This window comes from Falco cherrug, chromosome 5 (genome assembly GCF_023634085.1).
Source record: "Falco cherrug isolate bFalChe1 chromosome 5, bFalChe1.pri, whole genome shotgun sequence".
NCBI lineage: Eukaryota > Metazoa > Chordata > Aves > Falconiformes > Falconidae > Falco > Falco cherrug.
This window is the reverse complement of record NC_073701.1, coordinates 61,811,246-61,838,806: the sequence shown is the minus strand read 5'-3', so window position 1 is coordinate 61,838,806 and position 27,561 is coordinate 61,811,246. Positions and strand designations below refer to the sequence as shown.

At 40.7% G+C, this 27,561-nt stretch overlaps 1 protein-coding gene across 1 annotated transcript in view; it reads left to right on the top strand.

Annotated features, from left to right (window-relative positions):
- The first annotated feature begins 8,278 nt into the window (after window positions 1-8,278).
- The window catches only part of LRGUK (leucine rich repeats and guanylate kinase domain containing), a 41,463-nt gene continuing 22,180 nt past the window's right edge, over window positions 8,279-27,561 (top strand). The window contains exons 1-10 of the mRNA XM_055710703.1: window positions 8,279-8,749; window positions 9,881-9,988; window positions 10,646-10,727; window positions 11,774-11,874; window positions 12,625-12,706; window positions 15,942-16,066; window positions 19,461-19,604; window positions 21,834-21,914; window positions 23,337-23,423; window positions 25,471-25,577. Coding sequence (XP_055566678.1) covers window positions 8,540-8,749; window positions 9,881-9,988; window positions 10,646-10,727; window positions 11,774-11,874; window positions 12,625-12,706; window positions 15,942-16,066; window positions 19,461-19,604; window positions 21,834-21,914; window positions 23,337-23,423; window positions 25,471-25,577 — 1,127 coding nt within the window. The 5' untranslated portion in view covers window positions 8,279-8,539. The remainder of the gene's footprint in view (window positions 8,750-9,880; window positions 9,989-10,645; window positions 10,728-11,773; window positions 11,875-12,624; window positions 12,707-15,941; window positions 16,067-19,460; window positions 19,605-21,833; window positions 21,915-23,336; window positions 23,424-25,470; window positions 25,578-27,561) is intronic.

Genomic DNA, 27,561 nt, shown 5'->3' with positions numbered 1-27,561 from the left:
TTCATCCTACTGCACTTTAAATACCTACTGACCCACATCAGTTATATCACAGTAGCAACTTGAGCCCCAGACGTGGCTGGATGTCCAACCGCTACATACGTGCGTAACAGGATGTTCTGCCCTGAAGAGTTTGCGCTCCAAATAGGCGTGACAGATCATAAACTCAAAAGGAAGCTGAGATGCAGGGAAGTCAAATGTTCTCCAGGCCATGGTCCCTGGTGTACTAGCCCTGCTCTTTCATTGTTGGGTAAAACTGTCATTCTGAGCTGGAGCTGCCTGTGGCCTGCAGTGCATCAGTTCATGTTTTAGCTTTTTGCATCAAATAGGGAGCGTGCTCAGAAATAAGGCATTTTATTTTCTGTTCCTTCCTTTGCTGATTGGATCTAACAACTGAGCCAGGACAAGAAAAAAAAAAAAAAAAGGTAGCTGCAGCCAGCATTTAGTCATTAAATTTGCTTTTGGATGACCTGTGTGAAATTCATCAGAAGTGATTTATTGGGAAGTTCATTGCATCGGTGTTCATTATTTACTCTGTTAGGCTTAGGCGCAGTGGCAATCAGTGGAGAAAATTGGACTGTTAGGGCTTTGGACTTCAGTGTTTGTAATTTCCTCTACCAAGTTGCAGCATGAAATATATTTGGCACAGACAAATCACTCCCTCTGCTGCTACAGCTCAGCGTGCTCATCCATCCGATGGCACCCAGCCATCCTTGTGGCTCTGACAATTGGAGAGGTGAAAGCAGGTCTGGGAGGAAAAAAAGAGAAATAGAAAGCAGCCTGAATCCCAAACACTTCCAAAGGCCTGCAGTGACTTAAATTAAAACCACAGTTATTTTTCATGCCTCTGCAGCTGAGACAAAGCTACTGCCCTTGCTCCTGGCTAAGTTCCCCCTCCATCGCTGGACTCTGATAAGCACAAGCAGGCCAGGGCTGAGCTGAGCAGTACAGGGACTAACAGCCAGAGGATCCACAAGAGAGAGGCTGATGGAGATCCAGTGATATTTGTGTTACACACATTGCGTTTTCCTGGTCATCCAGGGGAAGATGCAAGAGGAACTGGCCTAGAGATGAAATACATCTCCACAGGTCTCTCCCTCCCTCGGTAGCTGTACTGTTTGCTGGGCCCCTGCCCAATTAAAGACACCTTGCAATGAAAAACAACACATGACATTGCAGTGCCTTCCTGGCTCTGAACACAGCTAACCCCATCAGCTCTGTAATGACCAGACATCATCTCTCTGATCTTCTCTTAGCAGGATTGGCTGTCAGAGTCTTCGTCCCCTCGCGCTAAGGTACAGTTTGCAAGGCACCTCTGATCCTCCACGGTGCCTGGTTCGTCCCCTGCCTGCTATCACATCCTACCAACACCAGCAAGGGACCAGAGGAGAGCAGAGTTTCTGGGACACGACAGGTTGGGTGCAGACAGTGTTGTACTGAAGTGAGATGTCATCTCCTCATTGGGACAGACATTAGGGAAGGAGGTCTGCTGCCACCTTGCCCTCCTGGGCAAACTCCCCAGTGGGCTCAGACTGTCAGAAAGACAGGGAGCTCATGAGAGAGACCTGGGCTCCCCCAAGCCCCTCTGACCCCTCATCCAAAACTTTTAAGACTATTGCTTTGCTCATGCAGGGTGTTGGCAGCTATCCCCACATAGGGACTTCAAATGCAAGGCAGCCGGCTCCAATGCGACACATACACACTCTGCAACTCCCCCAGTGGAAAAGCTCAAGGAGCTACAGCAAGAAATACAAGAGAACCAAGAGGAAATTAGTAATCCCAAGCCACTGGCTGCAGGGAAATGATTTAAGGAGTTTGGCGGTGCTCCCAGCAGGCTGAATACCAATAACACTGCCATAGGAATAAGCTGAAGGGGGAAGGTGTCAAATAGACTGACACATCTGCCCCATCACCGTGAAAACTAGGACCTGCAAAGCTGGGTTAAGCATGATGTGAGCAGCATGCAACCCGTCTGTTTTACACCTTACTTCTCCTCCTACACAGGAGCACCAAGGCAGCATTTCAGGTTCCCCCTTCCTCCCTACATCTAACTGGGTCCTTTTATTGCTTGGTGCTTCTTGGTGAATCACCAATGAGTGAATTTGCATGGGGCTTTTGCAAGTGCAAAGAGCTATCCGAGTGTTAAGGCTGCCTATAAATCTGCTTTGCATCTGGCATGTATTTGGGAGCTGATTGTTTTTATAATTGAATAGTAAATCAATGTATTTAAGGCCAGTGTTTGCTGTTAACACTTCTGAGTATAAAATGCTCCCTCTGTCAATAGTGGAAAGGTTTTATTAGAATAATAATGGCTGATTTAGAGCTTCCGTTCTGGGTTTGGTTTTGGGGTTTTTTTTGATGCTCTGTTCAGTGTTTGCTGTTCCAGAGCCAGGAGAATTTGGGGAACGTTTCACAATACAGCCAAGCGCTATTTGAAACGCAACATGAGACTGAATGTCTGGGGAAACATCTCTCATCCTCTGGCACATCAGCCCCTTCGGCAATGAGGGAACAGCAGATTAGCCAGTTTTCCTTTATTAGTACAGCTGGAGTCATTTCTCACCTGCCTCCATCTCCTTTAAGCTTGCAGCTTGAGAAACTGAGTGCAGTGAGGGCTTTTCTAGACCTGTTTTTGGGACGGAGTCTACCTCAAACCACTGATCTTCACTGAGACAGGCTGGCCATGATGTGGGTTGCATTTCCTCTTACCCTCCTGGCTACCAGCCAGCCATTCTCCTTTCACTGACTGAATATTGGCCTAGAAGATTTATCTCTCCTTGGTGCATCCAGAAATCCCCCTTCTCACATGAAAAGCAGGAACATGTCAGATGAGGCTGTGAATAACTAAGCCTGTATCCTGAGCTGTTGCTCATTAATCAGTAGGAAGAGAAGCCCAGGCATTCAGGGGAACTGTCAAAGTCCCTCATCTGCATGATTAGCTCTTTCCCAGCTGATTACAGAAGAAGGACACTCTTTGAACAGCTGCTGTGTTTTTAATGATTCCTTAAACGTGAGTAGATTACCCCAAACACTCTGGGCAACCAGAGGCAAGACCTTGTGCCATCCTCCCCCCGCCCTTTAATGGATCAAGAGAATCTGCACTACCGAATGCAGAGGCTGGATGGAAGAACACCAAAACATCCATGGGCACACAGCCACTGACTCCCACAGGGGGGTCAACCCTGCCAGCGGAGGACATGGAGGAGGGAAACGTTGAGTAAGGGTGGTCTGAGCACAGAGATGATAATAGGGGACTGGAGGGGATGCCTTACAGATGATTGGTCAAATATGGAGACAGATGGTGACATGGGACCTGACAGATCTTCTGCGGCAACTGGGCAGATGCTCCCTCCCCTCCATGGATCCAGTGGTCACAACAAGCAGTCAGTAGTGTTCCACTGTGGCCAGGGTGGCTGCTCAGGTGAGTAAGGGCTCCTGCTGCTGGGACGAGTTGCCATGTTATGATGTGAAGCCCTGCAGACCTGCACGTTCAGAGATGGCAACTGGCAGTCCATGAAATCGTGGTCCTCTGGCTTTTCTGTCACATTCCTCTCCCAAGCCATCTGTGCCTGCTCATCCCAACCGAGCAGTTCCTTGTGCAGCTGTGCTGCAAATTTGCATCCCCAAATTTTGACTAAGTGGTGGCAGTAAGCCAGGAGAGCTGGTTGCAAACAGATGCAGAAGAGCAAGACAGGCTGGTACAAAGATCTTCAAACAGGACAGGCACCAAAGGAATCAGCTTGTAGATGAGCTGTGTGAATATACAAGCACAGCCCTTTCCCTGGAGGCTGAGACCACCACATGCTCCAGCACCCACCACCACTGCCCCCTCAGTGTCACACATGCAATGAGACAAAGAGTCTCATTGTGCTTGCCCTGTGCAAAGGCTGTGTGCACAGCACACAAGGCCCAGCTGTATCTAACACATGCCACAGTGTTAATAAGGAGCAGCTTGTGGGTGGTGTTTGAAGATTATTTACATATAAATAAGTACTGCTAAGACCTCCACCATGCTCATCTGACAACTTCAAAGGCACCGGTACAAAGTCAAACCCCACAACTCTGTGCAGTGCCACTCAGATGTGACCCTTGTCCACGGAGGTACAGGGTGGCTGCCAGCAAATGGCTTCTCTGATGTTCGTGGCCAGCCTTGCTTTTCAGGAGCAGCCAGGTGAGGACAATAATGAAGCAAACCAGGGGAGAAAGGGTAATACTTTTGGGGTGGGAACACCAAACCCTGCCAAGAAATGGTACCCACCCAGGACCACAGAGAAGCTGGAGCTAAAAGGTGATAGCAGCTGCTGGGGACACAGAGGAATGAAGGGAAGGCAGAGGGAAGTGCATGAATCGTTGACAAGGCATAAAACCCAACATGGCTCCTGGAAGAAGATGGACAGACAGCTGTCAGCCCTTTGGGATGGCCGTGCTCAGCTTTCAAAGTGTAATTTGCACTATGTGATTTACGGAGGGAAAAGCTCAATTTTTCATCCTTTCTACTAAGGAAGGAGAACATATCCTAGGTAATCCCCTGGCTGGATGGGTTGTGCTGGACCAGGGATGTGGCACTAGAAGGATGATGTCTGGGGTGACAATTTCCACCACCTCAGCTATTTTCTGCGTCCACCAAAATTCCCATTACCACCTAGGTATTTTGTTTCCCCAAGACTGCTTCTTTTTTTTTTTTAATGGCCTAATTCAGGAACAATCTGTCTCTAGCCCAAAATACATAAGGCTAATTTCATTTCAGTTGCCATCCCCCAAGGAGAGGGGTCTTAAAGGAGCCATTTCATCTTGGAGCACGTGAGCAGGCAGCCGGTCCCTACATTGCCAAACCAAACAGATGGGGTGGGGAGAGACGGGGAGGGAGGACAAGTGTTTCTGAGGTTTTAATAATCCCTTCTCCTGTCTGAATCATCACAAATCCCAGTGGAAGGGCAGGCATTTTCCAGATGGTAGGAAATAAACTCTGGGACACTTCCATGCTGAGAACTCATTAGCCCTGCTGGCTCTGCTCCAAGCTCAATGGAAGTCCATGTCAACTGTATTTGGACCTGCTCTTTTTCTATCATCTGTTCCCATGAAATCTCCAGCCCCATCTTACACAGACAGGCTGCCCAGCTAGCTATTAATTTGATTACACGTGGCCTTTGCCTCTTGGAGAGCTTGGAGCTCGGGCAAGTTCCTTCCCATAAACCTACTGCCTGCTAATCCAAGCATCTCAGCTGCCTTCACACCACCCATCTGCTCGCCACTCGTTTGATGCTAACCTGCCCATGCGGAGCCTGGGGAATAGTGAGGAATTTGGCTGGCTTCCAGGTTGCAAAGGCAGAGCGCTGGACAGAAAATAAAAAAGTATATACGCACATGCACACAAAGGGCTTTAAGCCCAGCCACAGCCAAATGCTGCTACTGTACTTTGCATGGGCTGCAGTGGTGTTCTCTGTCCTACCACTGCACACCCCGTGCACCCCACAAACTGGGATTCTGCCAGGCAGTAGCTGCCCTTGGTGGCTATCACTGCCACCCACCACAGATGACAGGGCCTCCAGAGCAGTCACAAGGCTCCAAGTCAGCCCCTTCTGCCCTGAGTCTCCAACAGCCATTAGCTGAGTGACAGGTAAGCCACCTGAGGAGCACCAGGTCCTGGTTGGGCTCTGCTGCTGTAGGTGTTTCTGGCTGCAGTAGCAACCTGGCTCAGTAGGCAGGGCGCTCCTCCTTGTGTGGTTGCAAGATGTCAGACAAAGTTGTACTCTAGAATAAAAGGTTTTCTGCAGGTTTTTCTCTCTCCAAAACCTCATAGCTTTTCCATAGCACAAAGCTTGTTTGCAGATTTCTCAAAGCCCTTTAGCCCTTTAACAGTCCTTTAAACAAGCCCCAGCTAGAGACAGATGTTTCCACAACCCAGGTGAAAAGTGGCCCACTTCCTATGAGGGTGACCCAATTCACTCTGTTTTAAAACATGAGAGGCACAGTAGGAAAACCCCCATGTCAGTTGGAAGAGACAGTAGGACTTTTCTGTTTCATTGCAGCAGTGTTTTACACAGTGGAAGCCGTTTCAAAGAGGTCCATGCAGTGTAAGGCTCCATGAAGCAGCTGGTGCTGCAGAGCAGACTGGCTGGCCCTGTCGGGTTCAGCCCTCCTGTGCCACTGCAGCCCAATGTGAGTGACTCAACACTGCAAGTGAGTGGTGGGGACGGGCAGCAATTGTTTCACCCATGAACTATGCCGTTGGGCTGCCAGGAGGGCACGTGGTGGCTGACAGCCATGTCCTGTGGACACAGGGAGTCACAGCACAGGACGGAAGCAAGTGCTGCTCACATCAAAAAGTGACTTTCCCTGTTTGCAGAAGGTGAAATCTGCAGATGTAGACTATAAAATGGTATAGGTTTGGAAAGAATATCCTAGTTATCATGAAAGCTTGAAACAGCTACAGCTGCCCAGTAGGGAGCAAGTAACTGCTGTGCTCAAGCAGCTCCTGCTTGGCTTTGTAGCTCTGGTGATTCAGAAATTGTTCTCCTACGTCACAACAAATCCAAAAGCCTCCCAAAACATATTCCTAGATAGGTTCCCTCCTTCCCTTCCAGGATTTTCTATCCTTTCCTGACCTCTCCAGCCCTTGCCTTTGCCACCCATCCCTGAACACAGTCCTAGACATGCACCAGCTGGAGAAGAGCCTGTGCCCAGAGGGCACAGGGTGCTTAGTGGAAAAGGAGTAAATCCTATTAAGGGTCTTAACATTTATGGCCAGCCAGATAATGAAGGAAGGTAATTTGGTGTAGCTTTATTGCAGTTATCGTAATGTTTCCCTGAAGGAAAAATACAAAAATCCATGGATAAGGTCCATAAGAAGTTTTTATATCTTCCTCTTTTAATTTTTTTTTTTTAAGCAGTAGCCATTGCAGTCAAAGATGAGTGTCATCTTACGAACACAGGAAAGGCAATTATGTGATGTTGAAACCCAGAATTACAAGACTCTCAAGGCTCACCTGGCTGTCATGACCCATGCAATAAGCAGGAATACTTCATCCCCAGTATTAAATTGTTTTATCACGTGGAGCAGTGCTTTCCCCATGTTTATATCGCAAGGACCTGTACTTTGAGACATCCCAGCACGTTCTCTTCCTCCCCTCCTCTATTATTTTCTGGCTTTACTTTCTCATTTTACTCTGTTCTGCAATGTAAGAAGAAAGGCAGATGATGGACTGGGAATGGAAGAGGCCTAAAATGAGAGAAAACTTTTTTTTTCTTTTTTTTATTCTGCACTAATGAAGTTGTGGAACTAGCTGCCACAGGGCATGACTAGAGCCAATAGGTTACTGTGCACAACTCAACTAATCACAAAACATGCTCACACAAAACTCAAATATGTTTAGCATCTTTACTTACGATTTATATTACCAATTGATTCGTATCTGTAAGACATTTTTTGTAGCCCAAAGCTTGTTGTTGGCTGCAGTTGGGGATTTTTATTTCTTCCCCTGAAACATGATGTGATGAGCTTTCTGTTTTCTCAAACTAACAAATCAGTGATTTTAACACAGTGCAGCGGTGCTTTGTGGAGCTAAACAAAACCATCATCCCAGAGAGTTTGCAGCACCAACATCCACTCCAGCAGCTTTCACCCATGGGTGTCCTCACGCCCCACAAGCCCAACCGTGGAAACAGTCAGGCCTTTGTGGTGGTAAAAAACCAGGACAACAAGCAAAGATATTTCAAAAGCCATCATTTTACTTTCCCTTGCTCTGACAGCCTGATTATTTCCCAAATGTTTCCAGCAAAATTATTAAGATTTTTTCCACCAGCTCTGAAATGTTACTCTTTTCTTAAGGAAACACATTACTTCACCATTTCAAACAACCCTCACCCCTGCAGATGGCTGTGCTTCCCAGTAAAAATGATCAATGCCACCAGGCTTCCCAGACAAAAACTAGTAAGACCAGGACCGGCCTATGACTAAAACAGCTAACTAGAATTCAGGGCTACAGACTGCCCGCACAGCCCTTTTCCTCGAGCAAAGTTGGCACCTTGCACAGAGCCCATTTTGGCCTGGGGCTTTGCGGCTGGGTAACGGTGCCCTGAAGATTCTTTGTCTGGCAGTATTGACGTTGCATCCTGATCTGGAACAAGCAAGTGGAGGCGAACACACGCTTCCCCGTGCTGTGGAGGAGTGGGGAAAAAAGGAGACAAGCAGGGCTGTGTGAGCGGGGCTGCGAGCCGGAGGGCGCCGCCTGAGGAGGGCGCCGATGGGGCGGACTACAACTCCCAACATGCTCTGCGGCTGGGCGGCCACAGCCAGCGAGCCCTGCGCAAAGAACTACAACTCCCGCCGTGCACCGCTCCACCCGCCGCTTTCCTATTGGCTGACTGGCTGGCTGGCACGCATCCCCTTGCCCTCAGGAGGAAAGGCGCTTCTCCCGTCTCCAGGACAACGGGAGAGCAAACAAGATGGCGGCGGCCTGGTCGGAGGGGTGAGGGGGAGGTGTTTGAGTGCCAAATACCGATTGTGCGGCTCTCTCCGTGTTCTCGGTTCTTCTTACAGCTCATGGCGGGGGACGAGGAGAAGCAGGGAGAGGGCAGCCTCGAGAAGCAGCCTCCCGCTTTTCAGGGGCCTCAGCAGCACCTCCCCCAGTGGTTGCCTGGGAAGCTGTCCCAGGACAGACCCAGCCTGCGGCCTCCACAGCTCAGCCTGCCTCACCGAGAGACCGAGCAGGAGGAGGATGGCAAAGAGGAAGAGGAGTCACAGCGCACAGAGGTTCAGTGCCCCCCAGCTGTTTGGGGAGGGACGTGCTCGTGAGGGAACTAGCCCTTTCCCACCTTATCGCTCAGTGTTGCTGTGTGGGAAAGAAGGGGAGGTCGATGGGAGCACCACGTTGTGCATTTCCCCAAAGAGGAGAAAAGCTGGTTTGGCCTGTTTCCCTTCACCTCTCATTTCTGCCTATTTATAGGGTCCCTTTCATCCCCATAGTGTCCAGGATAGTCTGGATTGCCCCCCTCTCTCCTTGCTGTATAAAGACTAAGGATAAGTTGGTATATGGATGACCAAATTAAACCCCTTTACTGATGATATTCCCAACCCTGAGATTCAATAAGCCCCTGGACCCAAGTGAATTTTTAGTCCCTGCTCTTCTGGGCTCTGAAGTGTCCCCTGCCACACTGTTATCACCTCATGTTTTTACTTTGTTGAAATGCATCTGTAGTCTCCATTGCTATAACATGTAGGTGCTATAATTTAGATGATTACCATTTGAAACATTATTTATCTTGGTCCCTAGATTAGCAATTGTATGACTTCTCCAAGCTTACAGGAATTTCACAAACCATTGGCTTATTTTCTCATTAAACCTACACAGTGGTTCATTAGTGCCATCTGTCAAGTACCCTCTTTGGCAAAGATTGTTCTCTGAAGAGTAGCACTAGCTGCTCATGCTGAAAAAATTTAAAGGGCTTCCAATAATGTACGTATTGGGGTGCAACGCTGGGGTTATGTTAGTGCTGATTTGCTGAGATGTTAACATCCGTAATCAATGTGAGTTCCATGCTCAACATCTCTGGAAAGAGGTCCTGTTTAGACCTGTGCATTCAAAGCAGAAGGTAGGAAAAAAATCCCAACAAAAACTTGTTGAACCTTTTAAAATTAATAGAGCTAGTACGTGACATGTTTCTATTTATCTGTTTTGAGGGCTGTATTCATAATTTTTGCTAATGTGTAGTGCCTTAGCAGGGTGATGGAGCACTGAAAGCAGTGTTTGATTGAGGACTTTCATTAAACTGTTCCCAGTTGCATCCCAAGCAGCCCCCAGATTGTACCAAGTGTGGTATTTCATTTCATGAATCTCCCCTTAATCTCTTTCTCTCCCTACCTCCCTTTTCTGGTATTTTATAGGGTCAGTTTGATGGAGAGTTGGACGAAGACACTGTGGCTGAGGGACTCCACAAGCTGGGGCGCTCAGCCTCTGGTATCGAATACGTTTATCTTAATCTGTCCCTTTCAGTAAGTATAAGAAAAGAACATCAATGTGAAGTGCTTCTCTGCTCAAAGGTTTCCTCTTTTTAACAGCAAATAGTTGGTCTAGTAAAAAAGTGTCAAGAGGCAGGGTTTTGTTTCTACCTGTCAGCGTTGTTTCATGTACATGGGATTTTTGACAAGACACAGCATGGCTTCTGCTGACAACTGCCATATTGCTTTTTTTCACTTAGTAGCAACAGCAGTAAGATTTTTCCTTACCCAGTCTTCAGATGTGAAAATGTATCTTCCTGCTTTAGTCAGCTAGAGGGGAAAAAAATAGAGGAACATGCTGAAGACCTGAGAATGCTGCTTCATTGCCCCTTCAGGAAGTTAAAATGCTTGTGTCTTTCTAAAGATTACTTGCTGACGCTCCCTTTTCTATGCAGCCTTGTTTTTTCTGGCATTTTTCCTAGCTACAGCTATCTCTCTGGGTTGTTTTAAAGTCTTCTTTTGACATTTTCTCCATTCATGGCTGGTCTGCAGGTCTAACATCACTTGCTGTATATGTCATCCTGTTCAGAAACATCCATCTGGAGGGACCCTGGGGCATGTCTTCGATGTCTCCCGCTACTGTGTATCTCTTGGGAGAGCGGCTGAGGTTATACAGCTAGTTATTAAAGTCTCTTTGCTTTATTTTTCCAGGGTCGTGAGCTAAGTAACATTAACATTCTCTGCAGATACTTTCACCTACAGAAGCTGGAACTTTCGTGTAATAAAATTAATGGTATGTAGTAAATACACTAGTAAATTCTTGGGTTGTGAAATTGTTTAAGATGAGAAATGCACTGTACCACGGAGCTTTAGTATCACAAGGCCTGGTCTGTGTTTTAATGGTGTAACTACTCCAGCTCTACAGAATGAGGTGATGGCTAGATCTTCTTGAGAATGATGTGTGGACCATTCAGACAGCTGCACCAGCATATGTTTATCAGCAAGAACATGGAGATTATTGTCCAGTTTATTATCCAAAGATAAAATGCAAGCAAGCATGTCAAGACAAGGTTAAGGCTGAGATTTTACATGTGCAGATATTTTAAATATTAAAATTATGTCTGGTGCAGTTTTCCCAGCCTTGGCCTTTCCTTTGTCAAGGTTTCCCATTGGCGACAAAATGTAAGAAATTACATCCTGGATTGAGAAAAGTAGCAAATGGAGACTGGGGTAAACTCCATCATACTCCTTCCCTCTCCCTTGTACTCCCCAGCTAATTTTTTAATTTAACATCAAAAGGAATATGCTGTGGTGGGCAATCTGTTGCATTATTTCTTTGAAGTTCATTTCACTTGAGGTGCTGGAGTCCAATAATAGCACTTTTGTAAGGCAGTCCTCCATTCTCATTTTACTAACAGTTTGTCTGTGAAGGTCTGAACAGAGCAGGGACTTTTCCATAGTAACTATTCAGTCTTCAGTAATTGGCCTAAATACTTCTGTCCACTAATTAACAACTTAGGACAGAGGTAGTCTCTCTGTCATTCTAGAGGTAGCTAGAATATAAAACTATTCTGACTTATAGTCAAATCAGTTGACATAATGGAAATCTAATATAGAACTTGAATATTTGTTTCTTCATGGAAGAAACCATCTTTTTTTTTTTTCTAGTAGAAGGTGTTAATAAAGCTGATTTCTGCATTTTAAACACTGCTTTCTGTATGTGTAACTACAAATCATTTCTTGATTGCTATTGGACATAATTATCACATTTTGACATGATGATCTTTGCATTTACCTGTGCATTCATGTACACAGTTTGACATTTTGTTTTGTTACTAGATCTTTCTTGTATCAGCCACATGCCTCACTTACTACAACTGAATGCTTCCAACAATAAATTGACTACGTATTTCAGTTTTAAACCACCTAAAAATCTCAAGGTATGTTGCAATAAATGCATTTTATGGGTTTAAATCCAAAACTATTTTCTAAATCTAATTTAGACATTGTATTTGGACATATGCAAAAGTGAATTTTTATGCCTTCCTTATTCTTCTTTCTTACCTCATTTGACATTTTAATAGCTTTTCCAAATGTTTGGGTATTTTACACTGCACATTTCAGTCTTTTATTTTATTTTACACTCTGAAGTCTTGCATGCCATGGAAAGGTGTGTTGTACAGCTAACTGTTCTAGCTGGAGGTAAAAATAGCCAGAATTTTTTCCTTGCTTGTTGAAATCATCAGACCTTTAGTGGGATCAGTTCCTGCCTTTCAAAATTGACTGATGCCAATCATTATTGTGAAATACGTACTTAAAGCGTAGCTGTGTGCCATTCTTCCCTTTAATGTTGTTTTCATGTAGCTTACTTTGGATTATAAAAAGCAGGAGGTTGTTTTGAAATGCAACCTCTATGTATTTCTCGGTCTTCTCTGTAACTTTTTTAATATGTATGAATAATTACTGGACCATTAATGATAATGCTGTTGGAAGAAAGTATAATTTTGGAAGTTCCCAACACGTGAATTCCGTGTGTCATATGAAAGAGTCTTTCTGGTTATGTCTCAGTATTAATATAAATTATCTTCTTACTCCTTCCACACTCTTGATTGCAAGTTTAATGTAGTTTTGCAAGCCAGCTGCAAGTGCTGATGAAATAAAACTAACTTTCTGTCTTGTTTTTTCACTAGGAAGTAGATTTTTCATACAATCAAATACCTAAAATGCAAGATTTGTCAGCATACCAGTCACTTACTAAACTCCTGCTGGATTGTATCCTTTATGGAAATTCAAATGGGAGAAAGTTGCTTGTTTGCTTTCTGAACAACTACTTGCTTCAAATAGATACCTGCTTTCTTTGTATTTTTCCTTCATGTCAGTTTTGTCTTCAGAAGCAAGATTAAATATTGTCATTCTGGTGGTGAAACTGATCTTAATTTACTTAAGCATGCATGGTGTTGAAAGTGTTTGTGTATACATGTAAGTTATTAACCGGCTAGAGGAACCCAGGAAGCCTCCACTTTGCATCATGTAAAACTGAAAAAATGACATGTCATACTCTCTTTGCATGGCAGAGGTAATAAATAATCCCAGTATTTTTATATACAAAAGGTTAATAGGAAATCAGCTTGGAACACTAAGCTCCCTTAAATGAAAAATGTGCATGTTGTTCAATTTTAGACATAGCTAATTATGCAGGGACTGTAGAGGCTCTGTGGAGGACAAGGCCGTTCAATGACAAAGAGAACCTTTTAAGTGAAACTTCCTGGAGTATGCTGAGGGAAGTCACTGGGGGAAGGTGTTCTGCTACCCACTGTCTATGCGCTCGCTGTGGTATCCTGTTTGTGGGATTAAAAGCACTGTTTTGGCAGAAATCAGATAAATATGAACCTGCAGATTATGTTTCATTGCTTACTCTTCTAAGGCCATCCATAGTACTCCTAAAGATTCTCCTTTGCTTTTCTGAAAGGTCTTCTGGAGTTTCACATTGACATGCTGCCTTACTTACAATTGCTTCCCGAGGGCTCGTGAACCTGTCCTTTTTGCTTCATAATTTGCATCTTGATTTTCTGCTCTCTGAAAAGGAGACGGCAGCAGGCTGTTGCAGGTTTTTCTCTGTCTCTTGTCCTTGAAGTAGCCCATTACCAAACGATATTAATACAATGCCTTTTTCATGTAGGAGCAGATAAAGCATTTGCAGGGCATCCAGGTTATGTTATTCACACATTTTAGAAGGTGTGCAGGTGACATGATTCTTGTCAGAAAATGGCATTGAGACACTATCCCTTTGCAATTCTAATTTTTCATCACAGAGCAAAAACCATAGGGCAAAATGAAAAGGAAAAAAGATCAGAGATTTGTATTGTGGATCTGAATCGATATTTTTTCATTTCGTTTCAATGCAGCAGCATGCTGTCTTCAATTTTTTCATTTGTCAATGAAGATGTCATTGAAATGGGGAGGAAAAACTGTTTCATGCATACAGTTGCAATAGGACCCGCTGGAATATAGGGAAAATGAGTGCAGGATTCACAAGTACAGAATTTAGAATAGCAAAGTAAAGTGGCATGTTCCTAACCCGTGTCAAGAACTCCTCGCCAAAGACATGGCAGACAAAACAAGCTGTTCTTTGTAATCATAGATGAAAATACTATATTGAATATCATGCAGTAGTAGAAATGTTTGGCATGCATTTCTCGTTGACAGTAACTAAGCATTTCTTACCATATTTAAGTGAATTATGATGCAGATGGTAAGGTCTTTGTAACATTTTTCTGACAGGTGCACACACAAGCACACCTGACAGGTTTATAAATGAGTTTTGAAGGAGAAAACTGCCTAAACCAGAAAGGGAGACAGCTTGGGCAATAATATCTGACAAAGCATTATAGTGAGCCGTTAAAAGACCAAAACTGATTCTATTAGTTTTTAGTCCTGAGCAGTTTGCTGCTTCAACTTGATGCTTGTGGCTTAAACAATACTTGTTCCTCGCCAAAACTTCTCCTCCTCAGTTGCAAGAGGAACAGTCTCATTTTGTATCTGAAACAATTATTATCTGTCAAATGTTAGTGCCTGTGGATTCTTTTGGTTTCTTTTCTGAAATGACAGAGACAGCCAAGTGTGAGGTCATATGAAAAGATAAACCAGTGCTTACTAGCTCCTTTCTCCTCCTCCTTCCCCATCTAGGCCTGTGAGTGTAGACCTTAGTGTACAATCAAGTCCCCATGTAGGAATGCAGTTAGGAAAAAACAGAGTTAGGTTACAGCTATTAAAAAGTATTCTGTTGGCCCTGGCTAAGCTTACATTTTATTTGCTTACAATATTATTCAGACTGCAAGAAAAAAATCATTTGATTGTTAATTTGTCCACTGCCTGGAAAGAATTAAAATTAGCTTGCCTTTCTTTGCAGGCAGAGTTCATTCTCTCAAGTCAATTAAAAATGTTTTATTCTGTGATTGCCTAAAGGCATTTCTCTGTGTCCTGCATGTTCTGGCTAATTTTATGTTTTTTCCAGTTATATTTCTTGGGGGGGGGTATGTAACTAGTTCCAACTTGGATGCTTACAATACGGGTGTAATTCTTCTTGCCTAACTTCAGTCACCAAATTAGATGCCTGCATCAGAGTTACCTGATTTCAGTAGTCAGGTACCTCTGCAGTTCAACCAATTGCAAGAGAGCAATTTGAGATGGCTTGCTGCCAAAGGAAACATGCTTTGTTTAAGGCATCTGGGTAGTTATGTTAATGCTGAAGTTTGCTGAGAGGGATCCTAACTACTTGTACTGCTGATTTTGATTTTAATGTTAAATGAAAATTCACTTTCCCCTTTCAGGACAGATGGCCAGTATAGAACAGCTATAATATAGAGTGAAACAGCCCCATATAGTACTGTTGTCTGTTATGACTTGAATAATTTGTATATGAAGCTTAGAGGTCAAGGTCAGTTAGGAGCTATGTTAAGTAGTCCACAAACATAAAAAGATTACAGCCTTCTCTGACAAAGATGACAGCTGACTTACCATGCCTGGTACTCAGTTAAAGTCAAAGACATAAATACCCCTATGTTTTAACCTGCATATGCGCATCTGATAAGAAGACCAGAGATTTACAGCATAGTTTTTTAAGATGCTGGCGGAAGTTGTTTCTCCTCCACACTCCTGTTACCTCATTTTCACTACTTTCTTGATTTGTCATCAGCCCTAATGCAGGTCACAAGAAACCATCAAAATTTAAAACCCTTCCAAAATGAAGGGGAGGATATTTCTAGCTGGAACAGTGTCACTTGTCCTCCTGCCCCACAAAATGTTGTGTCAGTCAAACAAGGAGGCAGTAAGTTCCAGAATAGGAATGGATGTGAGCGGCTGGGATTTCACACTCTTTATAGCATGAAGCATTTGATGTCCAGCTCCCCTTACCATAAAATTCAGCTCTTTTGGTTAATTTAGCAACTAATGTTTGCTACAGTTTTGTGTTCAGTTATTTTCCTTAAATGCAAAAACCTCTGTATAGTTAATAATATAGAGGAGATAAGAGGACTGGAGAAGTGTCACAGTCTGACTCATCTTAGTTTGTCGCACAACAGACTCACTGCAGTCAGTGGCCTTGAGAATTTACCTATCAGAATACTCAATCTGGTAAGAAAGAAGTAATTCCAGTAGGTTTTCTGTCTGTCTTTCATCAATATATTAATGCCCGAATAAAAGTGAAGGTAATTACATGACAATTTTTTCAGAGATATTTGTAATACTGGACACACTTTTTTATTAATTCAGGATCATAAAATAACTTAAAAGGGAGCTCTGAAGGTCACCTGATCCAGCTTCCTGCTCAAAGCAGAGCCATCCTCAGTGGAGGCTGCTCAGGGCCTTGTCCAGCTGGGTTTTGGATTTCTCCAAAGATTTTCCATTTGCTCTGAGTAGCTTTTGTTGCTTAGGTGATGTGTAAGAAGTTACTTATTGTACAAGTCCCACACAATAGAAACTGGTTATTCTTTTTTTAAAGTATATTTCCTCATAAAATTGTGTTCATGATAGCAGTGAGCTAGGACAGGAGAGGGAAGGATGAGGACTGAGAAGCCTGCATTTTTTAAAGAAAGTAAGTCAAGTTTAGTATGCAAATCTGATATATTATTAAAAGATCATTGTTAAATTTTTTAAAACATCTTGTAATGAGATTGGAAGCTTTATATTGTCAGCTTGCATCAAGATATCTAGGGTATCTTTGTTTAAATACAACACTTCTAGGTTATATTTCTAGATGCTTTAGTGGGATTTAGCTTACCTGACTTCAGATTTGTGAAGACAACTGCAGCTGAGCTAGTTGTTCTCTGCTGCCTCAAAAGTCAGTGGAGAGAAATAGACACTTAAAATACTTCATTATTCTGATCCAGCTGCTGACATCTACATTAACACAAGATGCATCATGCCTTGGAAGTGCTTTTTTCTCTCTGTTGGTTATGAAGATAGCCAAGGATAACTAGCCCAAATATAGACATCTCTCTGTCAACGCCTGCACTTGTTTGCATGGATCTTGATCTTTTACAGGCCTTAGGAAGGCATTTATCTCAGTGTTCCTTGGCACCATGTTTGTAAAATTTCCTTAATACCAATGCTTTCTTCTAAATCATTTAGAGATACTGAATGGGAAGAGCCATCAACACAGAGGCTGCACAGAAACACAAGCAAAACCTGGTTTTGATGCAATTCTGTTGCTATAAAATACAACAGGCTACTTCTTAATAGATTTTACTTAATAATAATAATTTTAAATATATTTAGTGCTATTTTAAAAATAAGTACAAAAAACCTGCACATAGAAATATGCCCATATTTGCTACAGTAGTTTTGAGCGCCTACATAAATATGTTAGGTAAAGTGAATAAATCCCTTATGAGGAATAGAAATATTCTTTTCCAATTCTTCTAAAATTGTAAAGATTTTTCTTCTGTTCTGTAGTAATTGATATGGAAAAGAGTAAGATCTGTACCCATCAAGGCCTGATTGGCCTTTGTACTTACTACTGCTTTGATAGTCAGAAAAGGTATTCACATTTAAAACATGATAGTAGTATGTTTTGAATAATTTATTCAAACAGTATTCAGTAACATTTTTAATATACTTCTATTTGAGCTATATAATACTTTCGGTAGCCTTCAGTTATGCCCTTAGTGGCAATAAAACTGAAATTTGTCTCATTTTTAGTGGATAAGATTAACTCAGATTGGCAAAATCATGTCTAAAAGTTCTAAGATAAGCTGTTAGGAGTGTGACAATCTAAGTTGACAGGAAGATCTTTTCTCTAAATACTTTCTTCAGGGAAAACTACAGTAAGTCGCTCAACCATTGTGTGCACTGATTTCCTCATCTGTTAAAGGCCTAATAATAATTCTGTTAGTAATGGTTATCTGCTCAGTAAAATGTTTTGGAGGTTGTGTTAACAGCTAAGCCTTATTAATGTGAATGTGTTCTTCATTTTTGGTTCTTACATGCTGATATGATTATTTATACAACTTCCTGTCTTTTTTAATTAGCAGAGTAGATAGTCATGTGGAAATTATGTAAATAGACAGATTTTAGCATAGCTTTTTCTTTTACTAATTAGAATAAAATGCAGTTCTTTATTCATGGGACCAGTCATCCCCTCTCTTCCCATTGATTCATTCATTTTCCATTTTCCCTTGAGCTTTTTAGGTTGAAAGACTAGTAAGGTCTCAGGTTTGTATGAAAGGCTGCAAAAACTGTAAATACTGCCTAGTTATACCAAAAAGCCTTTATTCTGCTTATGTTTGCAAAAATTAAGTACAGCTCTAATGAACTGGATTCTTAGGAATTTTATGCTTTGCAAAAAGGATGTCTGCACAAATCCCTTTTGTTCAAAGAATTTTATGTGCACCTCTTGCACAGCATTTTGCAACTAGAGCTCTGAGCTGTATCCTATTAAACAGAGGTCTAACGAAGAACAGGAAGAGAAGAGGGAGCCTCCATGCTATTAATAACCTAATTAAACATTTAAAAGTCAGGAAAAATGTCAAGGACAGACAACTGGATTAACATTAGAGTCAGCTGGCTTATTTATTTCAATAGTTCCTAAGTATTTATTAATAGAATACGAAGTTTCAAAGCTTTCAGCACAAGGTGATGCTGATGGAAAAATATAATTTGCAAGGTTATATAGAAAGAATCATGTTGAGAGGCCATCTGGGTACATGTGGCCACTGGAACAAAGATGAGTACAGAACCTAACATGTTATACCTATTTGGAGTTCACAGCAGAAACGAGTATATGATTTGTGAGGCACTGAGAAATTAAGCTACCTGGTATCCAGCGTTAAATGTAGGTCTTCAATGTTATACCTTGTTTGGAAGGAATGTAAAACAATTATAGCTGGTTATGAGTTCTCAAAAACTTGGGTCATTTCTTGTCTTACTTACAGTAAGGTGGGTTTGGGTTTGAGGGTTTTTCTAACATTTCTGTGCATGCTGTCACTGACAGTAAATAAAGTCTGCCTTCACTTAGTAAGCATTAAGGTGAACTTGTGTATCCTGGAGATATTTTTATAGACTGCCAGTAGTCCAAAGAAGGCAGTACTGTATTGCTCTACCTTAATATTTTCATTATTTATTCTGTAATCATGAGTGTAAATATAACCATGATTACAGAGGTAAATTCTATGTATTTATGTATATATATTCTATAATTTTATGTGCATATCTATTTTCTAAATTTTGAGTTTGATAGTGACAAGTGTATCCTTTAGCCATTATCAGCTTAGAAGAATGCTAGAGCTCTTTTTACTGCTTTTGTCTCTTGCTCCTGTTCAAGGTGAGTCAGAAGTTAGTTGATTCTTTTTTCCTGAAGCATTATGGAAAGCTGTAATATGTCATCTCAAGATGAAGAAGGCACTAATGCATAAAAGGCCTATTTGTAATAGAATTCTCAATAATAAAGTGAACACTGTTCTTCCTCAGGAATGTTGTTTTCCATCTGTAGAACTTTATCAAAGGTTTATATGCTTTCATTTCTTCTTAGAGCTCTAACCGGATTGAGAAAATAACTGGCTTGGATAGCTTGAAAACTCTACAGAAGCTGGACCTATCTAGCAATAAAATAAGTAGTCTAGAAGGCTTGGAGGAACATGATCTACTAGAGATGATCAACCTAGAGGATAACCAGGTAGCATACTTAATATCGATCTCAGCCTTTTATAAGAATTTCAGAAACTCTTAGAAAATATTTTTTTTTTCTAAAATTCAATCCCTTTAGGGCTTAGTCAAAAACCTCTTAGAACACTGTAAGAAATCAATATTAGAAAAGATGACATTTTTTCCTTTGATATTTCACTCCAATCCTGTTTCACACACTGAATGATAGTGTACTCCTCAGGCCTTATTTAATGTCTCTAAATGGGTTTATCTTTATGTAGGTATCACTTCTGTAGTTCTTAGTGCTCACACACATAAAGAACTAACAGTGCTCCCTAAAGAGGATAAGATAGGGATGAGTATGCAGCTTTTTCAGCTTGATTATTCTTGAGGATCTTTACTTACATCACAGCTTTTCTACTGCCAGGGCTCAAGAGGGTTTGCTAGTATCTCTCAGCCCAATTTTGCGACCACAGATTCTTCTGAGCTGTCAGCTGGGTACTTCCTGTAAGGCAGAACTGCATGTACTCTATTATAAAAGTGAATTTTGTTATGCAGCAGGAAGTACAATGATATGATCCAGCTCGTTTGTATTTGAATATTGAAACCCAAGCCATATATACGTAATACTTTTGATATTGATCTTCCAGCATTCTTAACTGGAAAGGCCATCGACTCATGAATCATTTTGCCACCAAAGTCTGATTTGCATGTGGAAAAAAAAATCTAAGAAAATAAGAAATGAAAATATAAACCAGGAATCGAACATTTTCTGTCTTTTTTCCCCACATGCAAGATACAATTACAGGATTTAATTCAAGACAGTATGAATTCTTTTTCTCACACTGTGTTCACGTTGACATTTAAAGGTATATCAATTGCACAAGACAGGAAACTATCTAATAGTATGGTTGCTATTAACAGTAATAACACCACTTCCATTGCCTCATATAGTTTTCACTGTTCTTTACGGCATGCAAAAGCTATTAATTTTACCTCATCAAAATTTGCCTCTTATAATTATGTTATTGAAACTGTTTAGTGAGCCACCATTTTTTTAACATTTCCTTCTGAAGAATAATTTGAAGAGAATTTTAATTAATTAACACAGAAAGATCTGAGTTACTTTAGTTCAGTACCACCCAGAATGATCTTAAATGTTTGATTTTTCAAAAACGGGCACGATAGGTTTACCTGCAAACCACGTATCTCATATACATGTTCAATGATTTTTGAATGTTGACAGTTGGCACTCTATGATTTATTTAGGAAATCTACCCAAATGACATCTAACTAAGTCAAAACTGTTCCACGGTGGGCTTCTTATCTTAAAATGAATATTGGCCATGGTTGAGGTTTATGTTTTTGGACACTACGTAAGCTGAGTATGAGTTAGGGGTAGAATCTGAAGTCTTCTAGGTTCAGTCTTTCAGCAGTGGAGTAGAACCAAGCAGGTATCCTTGCAAAGCAACTCATCCTAGCCTACCTTGGATCTGATGACCTTTGGAACTGCCTCTTTCCAGTGATTATAAAGTGAGATCAAGCAACTGACTTGAGCTAACTTAACAGATGGCTAAAATGAGGCGACTGAATGCCATCTGACCCATTTTGTTTTAATTGAGAGCCTTACAACTGTTCACTCAGGGTCTAGCACGAGTGCCTCTGTGTGACTTTGTTTTGGGCACACAAACTTTAATTAATCCCTTGTAACTTCTAATGTGTATCTGATGTGACTGAGTGCAGCCAGCCCAGGCTTTCGTTGTGGATAGATGAGACCTTAAATGGAATGCCTCGCCCTCTGGACATAGCCAAGGACAACTATGCTGATGCTTTTCAGTCAAGTGCTGCAAGTTAGGTATGATGAACTTGAGCTCCAGTGAAAAGAAACTCTTCTTAGAAGGAATTTTTTTTGCTAGTCAACTGAAGCACAAATATAACTGCAGAATTGCCTCACTTAAGTACATCAGCCACATAAAAGCTAAATGTGTTAGGGCTTGACATTTGAAAGAACTGGAAAAATGCAGGTGGTTTGAAATTGCTGTCTGCATTATACTGCTTCTCCAGCTTACATCCAAGTTCTCTGCCTTTTGTGAGTAGAAGTGCCTTATTGAATGCAGTTAACATGTATACCCATTTTGTGAGTATAATGAAATTTTTTATGTCCGGAGTTTAAAAGCAGGGATTAAAATACTTTTTTTCCCCCATAGTTATCATGGATTCTGTTGCTACTGATTTATGCTCTGTTTCTATCACTAATTAGATTGCTGAGCTGCGTGAACTGGAACGTATTGATGATCTGCATCTCCTCAGAGTTTTAAATCTTTTAAAAAATCCCATACAGGTAAGAAAGAACTGAAGAGGAAGACAGAACTAAGAACATTGAACTGCTGTTTTGGATCGCGCCAGAATCCATTAACCTCAGTTTCTATCTCTGAGAATGGCCAGATCATTTCAGGGAATTGGTACAAGAAATAATGGGTAATGGTTTCCCTGGCGTTGTTACCCACCTTTGTCAGGGAACTTTGAATCACGATGTTTAATATCCACATAGCAAATCCATGAATATGAATTTTATTAATTCCATTTGCAAATCCATTTATATGTCTTTACTCACAGTATGCCATGATTTTTGTTTGGGAAAAGATCCCCTTGTTGTTTGCTTTAAAAGTCTGTTTTCAATTGTTCCTGGGAAAATCTCAAAGGAACTTAATAGTACCTCTTTCAAAATCATGTCTCTCTGGAATCTGTATCTTCTTTTCTTTGTTAGGATTTACTCAGTTCTTATGTGTGGCTCCCATAATAGTCCTCAATTAATTAATTAAGCATACATTTTATCAACAACAATGACATTTCCAAAATACCAGAAATTCTGACTTTGGCTCTGCATTTGTAATTTGTCCTGAGTGATCAAAGAAGATTCTATCCTGACTCTTTTGATTTCTAAATTTTGTGTGAATTTTATAGTGATTTCCAATGTCAGAAAGAAGAAAAACGTGAAGCATTTAACAAGGTCTTCCTCTAATTGTCAGTTTTATATTGGCTTTTGTGAGAATGGTCGGTCATGGCACACAATGAAATTAGCATGAAAAAATGCCCGAAATAAGCTGCCCCTGGTCCTTGATAATCTGAAAGGCTTTCTCTGTTTAGAAGTCCTTTCCCTAAGCAAAGTCTCATCATATTCCTTTCAATTACTGTTTTAATAACTTACAAATGCAACATTCATCTTAAGACAGCTGTCTGTTGTTTTAACAGGACCTTACTGTTTTTAGAACTAAGAAGCTTCATGAACTTGTCAGTGTCAGCTTTTGAGTTTGATTTTTAATTATTCTTTTTTATTGTCTCAGACTTGAAAGCCTACATGATGAAGATTTTGTAATGCAAATTCTCTTTTAAAGTTCCTATAGTACTACTGTTAGACGTATGAACCATAGTTTATTACATAATTCCAGATTAGGTATAGATAATGCTTTTAGTTATCCAACAATCTTTCTTGGTGTTCTAGTGGGTGGGGTGGTGATTTTTGAAGTCCCATCTTGACCTTTTGAGCAATGTACCTCCAGACTTTTGAATAACTATTAGGTTTTGCTGCAGAAGCTAAGCTTGTGGGGGGATGAATTTGTACAGTGTGTATTGACATCTGTCAAGGTAAAAAGCTTCTTATGTTGCAATGCGTTAAGGCCAATTTCATTTCAGCCAATTGAAATTAAATATTAGATTGATGAAGTTAAGTACTTTATGCCAAAATGGAAACTTTGTCCTTCAGGAGCAAACAGATTATTGGCTCCTGGTGATTTTCATGTTGCTTCAACTAACAGAACTGGATCTCAAGAAGATTTCAGTGGAAGAAAAGGTATGTAAACATCAGAGCATTCTGGAATTTTTCCTAAGTGAAGATTCTAAAAAACTGCATGCAAATGTAGCTTTGTAGTCATTTGGGTGTGACAAATCTCCTATGTTTCAGCCCCCAGGATAGGCTAAAAATTCAGACACTTTTGCTTTTAAATCTAGATACATATCTACAGAATTTCTGGAGCTGTTGTGGTATGTAAAAATACAAAGCTTACCTAAAAGCTTTGTTCAGTGAAGAAATTTACTTAGCAGCCATTGTTACTCAGCTAGTGAATCCAAACAGGCAACTACATTCATGAAATACCTGAATTGATACCACTGTGCCACTTCTAAAATACTGTTGTTGGATTATTTTTTTTTAGTAACATGTACAGCAAAGTGAACTCTGAAAGTTATAATGGTGCTTGTTTCCTGTTCTACTTCATGCAGCTTTCACTGTAAAATCTTCTCCTCCAAAAAAACCCTGCGCAGACTGCTTAGAGTAACTTTCTGTTGTAATAAAGCCTTTACCCCTTGTACCACTTCTACTGTAATTTGGTTGCTGCATGTAGTATTTGGGACCAAGTCATGCTAGAACTGTTAGGATTAACAGCTGCCAATTGTGGCTGGATTTCAGGGAATTATTCTTTAAAAGTTATGTTTATAGGAAATTCGTCACTCCCAGCTTTAGCTGCATAAATACTAGGGTTCTTGTTTAGTGCCAGGTGCTCTTTATCATGAACACAAAGAAGGGATGATACCAGAGTGTCATTTACCCCACCTACCTGAGATATTGATCTTACTCTTTGTTTTATATGGGAATCTGTTTTCCTTCACTAAAATTCTGAATATATTAAAGAATTTTTTCCTTCTCTATGGACTGTAAAAGTAAGCCTGGGTGACTGGTTTAGACTAGCACTTAACTTTTGGATGACTAAAGTTATTTCAGAAAATCCTCTCCTCAGGTTATTTTAGAATGTCTACTCTAGCCTCATAAATTCACTTGTCAAACTCAATTTGGAGGCACCAGCTCTCCTGTCTCGCTGACATACAAAATGGACATACAGAAATGTAGTTTAGATCAGAAGTGTAGTTTTGAAATGAAACTGCTAGTTACCTACTTGCTGTGCTTGATTTTTATTGTGGAATAATCTTGTGATAGATGAACTAGACTTCTTTAGGACACCTTAACCAGATGACATGCACCAGGATGCACCTAATGTGCTCCTAGCCCCTAATTCAGACCAAAGGACCAAACAAGAGCTGGAGTGAAATGAACTCCCTTCCCCTAGTTCCCCCCAAACAGTGTGAACATTGGGCCCTGAGGGTTTTTGGTTTGTTTTTAAGATCCACTCCTATTGCACCATACTGCTTGCTCATACAGGCATGGCTGTCATAAAAGGTTACAGCAGGATTTTGCAGCAGTGTCGGCTAGCTGATGTTTGATGGTTTACATGAAATGACTCAGTAGTTCTTAACCTGTTTCTGAGTGGATAGCATTAATAATACCAAAATATATACAACTCATTAGCCATCAGTATCCTCAATAGAGCTTTCAACAGAATGGATGGAGGAAACAAATTCTTGGAGTTTGAGCAATCCTCCTTGCAGAAAAGGCAGAAATGCATTGTCAAGTGAAAATGGCAGTTTGCTTACTTGGTTAATGCCCACTCTGTTCCTCTTCTGACAAAAAAATTAATGGTTTCAGTCCCTAAGGATTTTAGTTCAGCATCTTCCACAAGCACTGAGAGGGTGCAAACTAATGGATAATTAAAACCTAAGCAGAATTACTTTGTGTCTTGTGTGGCATCCTGTTTTCTTTCCAGTAGAAGGTTGATTATATTAAAGATGGTGAGCTACATATGGCTGCCTTCCATCCATTTATCACATTGTGCTTAAATCTCCTGAAAAGATTTAGGTAGTAGAGTACCCACAGACAAGTCAAACACAAAGACTGACCCTCATAAATATAAAGCCATTGTTATTCATAGTGATCTGCGAGGCATATTGCAGCTGGAAAAAATTACATCACTGCTCTTCTTTCTTTTTCCCCCATACTGTGGAAGCAGGTTGCTGCTGTGAATAAATACGATCCTCCTCCAGAAGTTGTTGCTGCTAAAGATCATATGACTCACGTTATGTATAGCATGCTGCAGCCCCAGAGAATCTTTGACAGGTAAGCTTACCTCCACTTCACATTTACTTCTGAGGGTGGCACTCAAGCAAAGCAGAATATGTTGTCATATTTAGAAGGACATTCTTCTGTCCCTCTCCCACCTCTAAATTAATCTAGGAAAGAGAAGTTCTATAACGTTCTGTTAGCAGTCTGGAAATTAGGCAAATCTTATTTGGTCGAAATTGATTATTAAACGAAGTTAGTTCCACCTCTAAAGTCTGAGACAGATTGTCCACAGCTCCATTTTTTTTAAACAATCTGTTGAAACAGATGGCTGTTTACACCGTAAATGAAAGATGCCAAATTTCTATCAATACCCAAAGGCAATTTAAAAATCTCTAGAGGCAGAAAAGAGCTGTAAAACATACTTTCTTCCTATTCTACTTATTCTTTCTCTTCACCCTATTGGCATCCCATTGTGAACAAAATTGTTTTGTGGCTTTGAGACACATTTTATATTCGTAAGGTGAAATTTCAAGTTTGTACTTAGGGAAGTCCAGCTACTTCCACCTTTGGGAAGAGATGATGCTGACCACTACTTAAAGCACAGAAGGGAGCAGCAAATCTCTTTCTCTAGTGTTGCCATTGCCATACCAGGTAACTTCTCTCAGTCTCATTTCTCATCTAGAAAATGGAAAAGGCCATACTTTGCTGCTCTGCAGATGTGTTATGATATTTCCATGATGAATACTTTGACATACTGTGATGAAAGATACTATGAAATATACATGGTTTATAATTACATTGGCTACAATGGGCACTGAGATCAACTTCTGTGCCCCACACCTTGTTTTAGCACCATTTGGGACATTTTAATTCATAACTGATTAACCTGATTTAAGATCCATGATTTAGTAACTCAGACATTTTTATTTTTAGGATATCTTTATTGTGAATCTTATGTTTTCTGGGACTGCTGATGAAAGACAGGAGCAGTCCCAGTGTGATGATAGCTCTGAGAACTCTTAACAGCCTATTAACAACAACAACAAAAAAAAAAACCCCAAAGATTTATTTATTGTTTTGCAGGGTTGGAGATTTCTTAAAAAAAATAAAATAAAAAGCACCATAGTTTTACCTAAAGTCATGGATTTCTTCCAATGCAGACATAGGCTCTATTTATATATTTGTGTACTGGGTTGTGTATGTGTATCTTCATTGCTGGAAAGAAACAATTCTGTCTTCTGTCAGAGGTATCATATACACAAATATATAAACATGCAGATCAGCATTTATGGTACTGACCAAAATTGTTAATGATTCTTTGAATGTTTGCCCATGCTCAGCTGGAAAGCACACAACACAGTCATTAATGAAATCTTCCTAATGATGGTGTGTTACATTCTTGACACTATAAAATGCTTATTGGAACCAGATTGGTACAGTTAATTTGCATCTATCTTTTTAGATGTGATTCTAATTAATTCTCATTTATTAATATCTCTCTTAAAAATAAAACCTGAAAACAAAGCAAAAAAGTTACACTGTTGCATACTCTGCAGTCAGAAAACATTAGCATTAAACTGCTTATGCCTTTCTCTTTCTCTGTGTGCCTTATGATTCTATCTTTAATTACATGGTAACACACCACTGAGCAATATTATGTGTATATTTCCCCTACTAGAAATGCATGTGATATTTAAAAAGGTAGCATGTTCGTAGTTATAACTGCTACATCGGAAGTAGAAATTTAATAACATAATAAAAACTTCTTCGGTCTATTGGGCAAGTACATGATGAGACTTGGTATCTGGCTATTGATAAATTAATTCAGAGAAGAAATAGAGCATGATTATTTTTAATAATGACAGTAATTAACCATTGGAACAATTTACCAAGTGTACCAAGAATTCTCTGCAACTGGAACATTTTTAATTAAAATATGTTCCAATGGAACCCCAGGTATCAAGCTTGAAAGAAGAACTAACTCGGGGAAATCCTGTAGCCAGTGTGATGAAGGGAGTCTGACTTAGATGATCACAGT